Genomic DNA, 9,677 nt, shown 5'->3' on the forward strand with positions numbered 1-9,677 from the left:
CTACACGATCCCAGCCGAGGAATAGGGGTCTTATCTAGCGAAACCATTTGCCATTTTCTAAAAATAAAAATAAAAATGTATATACTTTTTAACCAGAAAAGTATATAAATTTCTTTGCGACTGAAGAAAGAAAGACATGAACATCTTGGATGACATGGGGGTGAGTAAATTATCAGGAAATTTTTATTCTGGAAGTGAACAGATCCTTTAACATACCTAAACATCAGCAACTCGAGATACTTGAAATCAGCCATTAACTGACAAATATTAGAGGGCTGTAAACATTATAAAGAATATTCTATATCTTTTATATAAACATATACATTTTATAAAATTAGCTGTTGGATTTATAATGTTGGGAAACATAAATGTCATTTTCACTTTAACCCAATAAACACCAACAAGGTAAAAACACGAACCCAACAGCTGCTGCAACCTGGTGTTTGTTGGCTAACAAGTCAAATGTCCAAAAAGTGTCAACCGGATAGGCAGAAGACAGAATTGCTGACATTTTATTATTTTGTCATTCATTTTTGTTAGCGTTACTTAGCACCAAGATCCAAGATATGTAGACTAATCTTTATCAACTTGTAATCTAACATTTGTGGTTACTAAAGCATCATTTGAAAACACTGTTGAAATGTTGAAAAATATAAAAACGTTTGTGGAGGTTCAGGCTTTAACAAAGTGGGTCACACCCCTTAATTCACTTGTCAATAGATGAGAGAGTGAGATAAACCACCTACATAGACACTTTGGACAAACTAAAAGACAGACAAACACATTTTTAGGCAAGACACTACAGACAAAACCATCGTTTTTCATGCGCTGTTCAAATTTGAAATTTTGGGCTATTTGGTATTCAATACATATATTTCAAGGTCATTTTCTCAACATGTGTCTTTCCTCGTGAAATCAGAAATCTTCACTTCAGTAGCATTTACACACATACACCAAACTTTGCAGTTTCTAAAAGGAAGGAAAGGAAAGGACGTGTGGCGACCCATACTTGGAATTTGTGCTCTGCATTTCACCCATCCAAGTGCACACACACAGCAGTGAGTAGTGGACACACACACACTTTTGCTGGGCTCCCGGGGAGCAGTTGGGGGTTTGGTGCCTTGCTCAAGGGTCTCACCTCAGTCGTGGTATTGAGGGACTTTGCAGTTTCTAAAAGGAAGGAAAGGAAAGGACGTGTGGCGACCCATACTTGGAATTTGTGCTCTGCATTTCACCCATCCAAGTGCACACACACAGCAGTGAGTAGTGGACACACACACACTTTTGCTGGGCTCCCGGGGAGCAGTTGGGGGTTTGGTGCCTTGCTCAAGGGTCTCACCTCAGTCATGGTATTGAGGGTGAAAGAGAGCACTGTACATTCACTCCTCCCACCTACAATCCCCACCGGTACTGTGACTCGAACCTGCAACCTTTGGGTCACAAGTCTGACTCTCTAACCAATAGGCCACGACTGTCCCAGGTTGGTTCCTGTTTATGTTCTGAAGGTTTTTACAGAGGTGTTTATTCATATGTTATTCACCTGGCTTATATAACATTTTAACTCTAATATGTCAACAACAACAAAAAATGATACAATAATTTTTAACCTGGCTTTGTCCACTGTTCAGATTTCTGTTCTGGAAATGTATGCAAATTAGAGAATATTTAATTAGAGAATACATCATTTGCTGCTTTAAACATAATATTTCAGAAAACATGTAATATAAAACAACTGTCTTAATGTACTGTGATTTATCAATGAGAAAGCATGGTAATATCTACTAGTTAAACATTTTATGTCTTACCTTAAACCAGCCAGTAGAGATATAGCATTGTGTTAATGTATTATTGTACAACTCTACATATAATTTGGCAGTAAAACATAAAGTGTTTAGAGTAGAGATAAGAATGTGTATGTTATAAAACATGTGCAAGTGCAACTGCTTTTTATCATTTAATTAGAAGCACCACAATTAACTTGTGTTGTCTTTTTCAACAGTGACTACAGGGAACAAGTTTATTTTAAAGAGTAAAAGTATTGAAAATCAAAATGTGTAAATAAAGCTCTGTAAAAACACTATTGTATGTTCTGAGTTTGTCTACACTTAAGATCTTCATGTGCAGTTGAACATATGGGCCAAATACAGGAAATACTTCATGTAAGTGGTCAAGTTCAGAGACCACAAATGTGGGTATTGGGACAGGCCCAATGTATAAAATGATTCACCTGTTATATCCGCCAACTCAGCGTGCAAGAAGCCTGATCACTGTTGCCAACTCTCGCAAGACAAATAAGCAACCGCTGCTTCAAAAACAAGCCCAAAACAAGCCCAATTTTATTTATGATTTATTATCATCAATATTATTCGCGGATTTGGCAACTATTAGCCTGATTATGTCTGTGAAACACACTCACTGCTTGAGCTGTAGATGGCGCCAGAATATCTGGAAGGGAGAAAGGGACAGTGACTGAACAAAGGCAATGCCATAAGCAGCCATATCAGAAGCTAGTAAATAAAATGAGATAGCTAGCAACATAATTGTGATTACATCATAATTGTGATATTAAATACATATTTATTTTTAATAAAATATTTATTATAAATATTTACATTTATTCGTTTATTACAAGTACACGAATACTAGAAGCTGTGCGTTGTTGACTGACCTCTGCTGGTGAACACTTGTCATCATACCTCGTAGAAAACATGGCTGCCAACCAGAGCACAGAGTGGAGGACCGTGTGCGAGAAATTTCGTCTGGCCCAGGAACTCTCCGAAATAGAGTCGAGAAAAGACCCTGAGAACAACCCTTTCCGATCGAAATACAAAGCTAGAGACCTGTTGAAGGAAATCCATTGTTCGTTGAAAAAAAATCACATCGAGGAGGAGGAGGGCGAGGCTGACAATGAAGCAGACGGTGAGTCCAGGCAGATGGCGGATGGAGAACCGGGGAATGAATGTGGGAAAACGTGTATTGGAGACTCTCCAGCCGGTCTGCGAGCGGCGAGGCTCGCGGTGGTGCATTACTATCTCGGCGTGAACCACATAGAGACCGAGGAGCTGTCAGCTGGAGAGCAGCATCTGATGAACTGCATGAAACTCATTGACAAGTGCACAACGACACGGGAGAACGTCTCGTTATTTATACAGGCCCGGGTAAATATACACTGCATATATGAGCCCTTTCTCCTAAAAGCTTCATATAGGTAAATAAATGTGCAGTGTATTTTGGTGGTTGACTTCTGGTGTGTGATTGTACGTATTGTGTTTTTGACAGAATCAGCTCGGCATTTTGTGGGCGGGAAGAGATGAAATCGAAAAAGCACAAAGATTTCTGGAAATCGCCGAATCTATGTATTTGCTCTACATGAGAGAGGTGTGTGTGTGGCACGTTTAGTCTCCAAACCTAGTGAACTACCTACCTAAACAACGGCATTTTGGACATCATATTATGAGTTCCGCATGAAGTCGCTGTGACGTCTCCTCAGTATTTTAGCATAACCTGAATATATATATATATATAATATATATATATATACATGGAATTATTTCTTAAATATATATACTTGTGTGTGTGTGTGTATTTATACACGTGTAATATACACAGTACACACATACTATGTAAACACAAACTTTTATTTTGGATGCGATTAATTGTGATTAATCGATTTGACAGCACTAATATGTATATATATATTTACACGCACACATACATTGGTAGATGTAAATGTATGGTAGACATTGTAAACAGACTGTGTGGTCACAATCATGAATATGGTACTACTGATATAAACGTCTTGTATGCACGAAGCTCGCGAATGCCAGAATGTTAGTCAAGTCTGAAGCAAGATGCAACCCATAGCAGATAGTCAGAAGGCAGATAAAAATTAATTATAAATAAATGACTTTCGAGTGAAGCTCGAATGTGTGTGTGAGGCACTAAAACAGACCTCATTGTTCCTTGTGCGTCACATACACATTTGAGCATCTTTTTCTTTTTTGTTAATGGTGGTTGGCAAACCTACTGAAAGCTGCATACTACCACCTACTGCACAACACCGGCATGATAGCTGATGTAAAATAAGGATCAGGCTTAGGATAGCCCATACCGATCAGTTAAAAAAATGCTTAAACGGCCCGATCCCAATCCTTGAGATTGGCTTGGGACATCCCTAATAATGACCTCCATGACTCTGTAGTCAAGGTCATAGTAATTACTAATGAACTAATTGTCTCTGTTGTCGTTGTATCACAGACACGGTATATGGAGGCCCGTCACTGTTTGGCTGCGGCTAGTGTCATTGCTACTCTTGCAGGAGAAATCCCCTCAGAAGCAGCTGCCAAAGAAAGTGGGTTCCTGTCTGGTGTTCATTCTTGTATATTGTTGGATGTTGTGTATTTCCCTGCATTTCCATTGCTTTACTGAATGCCATGTGATGGTTGCTAAATGAAAACAAAACTCCCTAATTTTAGGCCGTTCACATGTGGCCTTAGTTTTACTCATAGTGAAACTTTAACTGTAATAATACTGTATTTGATTATAATAGTACTGAAACAATGGCATTTAACAAAAATCTGTCTGTTATTGCAACACTCATGCTTGTCGGTTGTTTTACATTTCATCAGATCCTGAGGTTGTACAAACCAACAAATTATGGTTTGTACAACTTTGGCCAAAAATACGGAACCTCTAACGTATAGAGATAAAATGTTAAAAAGTTAGTTTTGTCCAGAGACTCCATGAAGTACAAAAAGGTTATACCTACTAAACATCTTTGAAAGATCTAGAAAAGTGTTACAGTGGTGCATTTGAACATGGGACTAATGGTATTTACAAATGCAGAGTCAATGTTTTATATAAACTACCATTCAAAAGTCTGATGTCAGTATGATTTTTATGATATATATATATATTTTTAGAAGTTAATACTTTTATTGAGCAAAGATGCATTAAATTGATTAACAATGACAGTAAAGACATTTATAATGTTACAAAATATTTCAATTTCAAATAAATGCTGTTCTTTTGACATTTTTCCTGAAAAAAATATTAAGCAGCACACCTGTACTAATATTACAACATTGATGAAAAAATGTTTCTTGAGCAGCAAATCATTATATTAGAATGATTTCTAAAGGATCATGTGACTGAAAACTAGAGTAATGGCTGCTGAAAATTCAGCTTTGACATCACAGAAATAAATTACACTTTAAAATATATTAAAATAGAAAACATTAAAAATCCTAATATCCCCAAATAAAGACTTTTCCTGCTTTCCTTTTGTCTTACAGCACATTATTTAAAATAAATACATGTAGGTTTGAAATTATATAAATTACAATAAATTATGAATGTTCCCAAAGGTGATGCTGAATGTGAAAAGCGTGAAGAGCTCCTGCAGAAGCGAGCCGAAATTGCCAGATGCTGGATTAAATATTGCCTTAATCTGATGCAAGATGCTAAAAAACTTCTTGAGGTAGCCATGCTTTTTTTCTTTTACATTTCGAGAGCTTTGACTTATTGACATGATCTATCTAAGCATTTTCAATTGCTCCATAGGATAATATCGGAGAACTAGACTTAGAGCGGCAGGAAGAATTGAAGAGGGCACGTCGGAATGAAGAGGAAGAAAAAGAGAAGGGAAGAAAAAGCGCCATCCTTTTTGGTTCAAGCGATACCTTTGACTCCATTTGCAGCCTGGAAGAAAAAGTAAGCAGCATGCTTCCACTAGACTTTGAAGAAGCCCGTAGCATCTTTCTGATGGGTCAAAGCTACGTAGCCCAGGCCAAAGAGTATTTCGCAATGGATGGTCACGTGACAGATCACATTGAGATCTTGCAGGACCATAGTGCTCTCTTCAAGGTCCTGGCCTTCTTTGAACAGGATCTAGAACGGCGCTGTAAGATGCACAAACGTCGCGTCGACCTGCTGGAGCCAATCTGCAAGGATTTGAATGCTCAATACTATTTGTTAATCTGCCGACAGCTGCAGTTTGAACTTGCAGAAACCTATTATGAGATGATGGACCTGAAGTTGGCTGTGGCTGACAAGCAGGATCAGCCAGATGTGCACACCATAAAGAAGTTTAACCACTTGTGTTCCTCCTCTATGAAGTATTATCAGATGTTCCTCGACTCCACCCGCTCACCAGAGGGAAAGTTTCCTGAAAAGCTGGAGGATGACCTGTTAAGGCCGGCGCTGGTGGCCAAATTCCGTCTCGCCAGATTACAGTCCAAGCTTATTTCCAATAACCTGGCCACCCAACTGGAGAATCTCACCCACTCCCTGGAGTCATACAGTTTCGTAGTGCAATACTGTGAGGAGAACCCAGAAGCCAAGAAGGCTGTTGAAACTGAGCTAGAGTTGAGTATTGAGATGGTCTCCCTGCTTCCTCTTAAGATCAACAGAATTAGATCCAAAATGGCCCCCTGCAACTAACAGGCTGTTGAAAACAGTTCATTGTTGTCCCTCATATAAATATGAACACCTGACAAATATACACTACCCCTTGTTCATTGCCAGATCTAATGAGCCTTCCTAGGACCACCTTGTAAGAAACTCCTTCAACTGTAGAACCATTTATCACAAACTCTTGTGGACTGATGTAACTGCATGATTTACAGTCACTAATTTATTTTCAGTGTGCAATGTACAATTGTATTTAATGCAGTAAAATGTTTGTTTCAAATATCATGATTGGTATGTTTAGCTGGCCCAAGATTTAAGATATAGCTGTACTTCTATTCAAGCATTTTATGCCAATAAACATGCAATAATAAAAAAAAAAATCTTTGTTTTGTCTTATTCAGTCAAGACAAATTTCAGCTTATTCACAGTATATTAAAGGAATGGCTTACCCAAAAGTCAAAATTAACTGAAAATGTACTCACCCTTAGGCCATCCAAAATGTGCATGAGTTTGTTTCTTTGTCGTAACAGATTTGGAGAAATGTAGCATTACATCACTTCATCTGCAGTAAAAAGTTAATAACATTTTAGTGTTTGTGTAAACTTTTCCTTTAATTGTAAATTTCCATTTACACACACACACACACACACAGCTTAGTTTATTAGCAGCCAACATTGTGCAGCCACAGCCATTATAGCTGGCCGATTATGCGGCTGAATGCAAAGAGGAAAGTACCAGAGACTACAGTGCCTGTTGTAGTAATATCATTTAATTGAGTTGATGTAGCAAAAATACTTAGAAATCTTAAAAAATAAAAAAAAAATTAGACTAGAGATTCTTCATCAAGGATGTGGTTCATATTGTACAAGATGGATCACAGATTAGAACAGCATTCATAATATGATCTGATTTCACAGAGTGAACTGTGCAACTAACTGCTGTTTTCAACAGACGGTTGACCCGCAAAGTACCCAAACTTATTGCATTTCCTTCTCTAAATATTTCAATAATACCATTCTGGTGCATCTCTTTATTGTTATGCTAAATCTATTGTATATTCATGATAAACAACTAATATCAAATAATTACCAGGATAGATCACTGACTACGGTTGTATGCCACGTTTTCACAAATTATCAACTAGAGTCTGCAATAAGAGTCTTGCTGCAGTTTAAATTTGTTTATTAAATTCATTTTTACTCTCATTTTCATACATTATAATCCAGTAAAACCCAGTGGTTTTGTGTCTATAATAATCCTTTCAGTTTGTGTGATCAGTTTTAGGTTAGATTAAACTAAAGAAACCTCTTGCGTGGATGTTATAGTCACAGAAAAAAAGAAATACACCGAATGTTGTCATAGCTTTATCTGAGTAACCGTTAGAGAAGAGATGCAGAGAGTGCAGGGTTTTTCCCAAAGGAAATGACATCATGTTTTAGTCAAGTCTCTGCAAGGAGCAAATATGTCTTGCTCAGAGGAAGCTTTACCAAACCGAAATTACACACTCTGTTCTTGAGATATCTGATCATTATACTTGAAATATGAGTAAATGTCCTGTGTCTGCGTGTTTGGGACTCTCTCTCTCGGTCATCTTCAGTCTGAGAAATAAACAAACTTCAGCCGCCGAACTTAGCCAAGAGTTAGGTATATAGTTTGACAGACACCAAACTCAATGTACATTCCACCTCAGTGCCATTTAAAACATGAAGATTGTTTAGAAACATTTTGAAACACCTTCTTCATGTACAACTGCGTCTTTGAGTTTTAGGTCTCCTTTATTATCTGAATCAGTTGTCAGGTCATTTCCTTAGGCCTACATTATATTTAATGCTGTACATTAAGTCCAATATTTGTGTTCTCAAAGTAATCATACTTAAAAACTGATCAAAAAAAGTGATTAGTCTGGTTGCTACAGTATGGCCAAATTAGCAGTGTTAACAGAAACAGAAACTCCCCAGCAGACATCACTTGCAATACTTAATAATCCTCTAGACAGAATTTCCCACACTTTCCTTTTGCTTATGCATGTAATGGAAAACTCCTCTCTGTCTATGCTGTGTGATAATAAAAGGAGAAACCCTTGTCATTTCCTGTGTGTGCAAAACCCACTTCCTGCAAGCTATGACAGCTTTGTATCAACTGTGTTGACACTGTTATATACTGTGCACAACACTGCTCCACTATATTTTACTGTTTCACATATATTTAAAAAATGTATTCAGATGCTCATATTTATAGCAACATATTACATATCCCTCTCACGTCAAAAGACAAAAATAATTTGTATATATATATAGCATTTCTTGTCAGTGGTTCATTTATCAACACATGGACAGTAATACACATTACGAGTAATACACATTAGTAAACACAGTTGAATTTATTCATTCAAAATGTATACATGTACATGCAGTCATTCTTTTGGTTTGTTAAAAATGCTGTCGTATGTTATTAATCCTGTAGAATTTCGTTTTGATGTTATTCCAAGTAATCTAGTGGGAGTGACACCAACCCATTCCCATGCGTTGTGTCTTTGTTCTGGGGAAAAAAAAACTAGTACTGTAACTATATGGGTGATTCTGCAGAATTTTACTTCATTAATCATAGGCTGTTGGTTAATATTGCTCAACATCTCAGACAAGTTACAACAACAAAATGTAAATACTGTGGTGGCATGAAAAGATTTTAGAAACTGATGGTGTCCATGATGTGGGGCAATGACTTTCAGGATGTTACAGCATATTTGCTGCATTTGTTGCTCAAGTCTGTGCCTGACACACTATAGGGTACAGATTAAAAATAAAATAACTGAATTTCACTTTTTAAAGATAAGAGCAAATCCATAAACATGGAGCATATAAATGATGGACTGATGTCACTTCCATTATAAAACTGGCAAATTAATTCATGTAGAATACTAGCCATTTGTCACTCACTTTAGCTAGGTTCTAGCTTTCAGTTTTCCAATGCCTTTTTATTAGTTTATGGATTGATAACACATACATTCCAAAATCATTTTTTATTGTAAATCAAATTATGGTTCTCTCATTGGACCTTTTTTCTCATATTTTTTGTTTCGTTTTAATCTGACTTGTTTTGCCATTCCTGTTGTGTATTTTTAAAACGACGTTTGGATTCCTTTGTGTATTAGTAGGCTAATACACAATTGTGTTTTTTAGGATTGAGTGTTGAGAAACCTTGCCAAACCGAGCTGCTGTAGGCTGCTTTCAGGAAACAATGACGCACACAGGGGCAGGGTCTTTTAC

The 9,677-nt window shown here is 37.1% G+C and overlaps 1 protein-coding gene across 1 annotated transcript; it reads left to right on the forward strand.

Moving 5' to 3' along the window:
• The first annotated feature begins 2,679 nt into the window (after window positions 1–2,679).
• LOC107743600 (KIF1-binding protein homolog) lies at window positions 2,680–6,768 on the forward strand. The gene is made up of 5 exons (XM_016556929.1): window positions 2,680–3,158; window positions 3,280–3,378; window positions 4,258–4,351; window positions 5,367–5,479; window positions 5,563–6,768. Exons 1-5 carry the CDS (start codon window positions 2,709–2,711, stop codon window positions 6,439–6,441), a joined length of 1,635 nt encoding a protein of 544 aa, XP_016412415.1. The 5' UTR covers window positions 2,680–2,708; the 3' UTR covers window positions 6,442–6,768.
• Window positions 6,769–9,677: the final 2,909 nt, after the last annotated feature.

Source organism: Sinocyclocheilus rhinocerous, unplaced genomic scaffold, assembly GCF_001515625.1.
Source record: "Sinocyclocheilus rhinocerous isolate Xijiao unplaced genomic scaffold, SAMN03320098_v1.1 scaffold677, whole genome shotgun sequence".
Taxonomy (NCBI): Eukaryota; Metazoa; Chordata; class Actinopteri; order Cypriniformes; family Cyprinidae; genus Sinocyclocheilus; species Sinocyclocheilus rhinocerous.

Excerpts from the sequence above, each read along its gene's own strand:
- LOC107743600 (XM_016556929.1), top strand. The coding sequence starts at position 2,709 with ATGGCTGCCAACCAGAGCACAGAGTGGAGGACCGTGTGCGAGAAATTT. Across the intron at positions 4,352-5,366 it reads AGAAGCAGCTGCCAAAGAAA|GTGATGCTGAATGTGAAAAG; the intron begins GTGGGTTCCTGT and ends ATGTTCCCAAAG. Across the intron at positions 5,480-5,562 it reads ATGCTAAAAAACTTCTTGAG|GATAATATCGGAGAACTAGA; the intron begins GTAGCCATGCTT and ends ATTGCTCCATAG.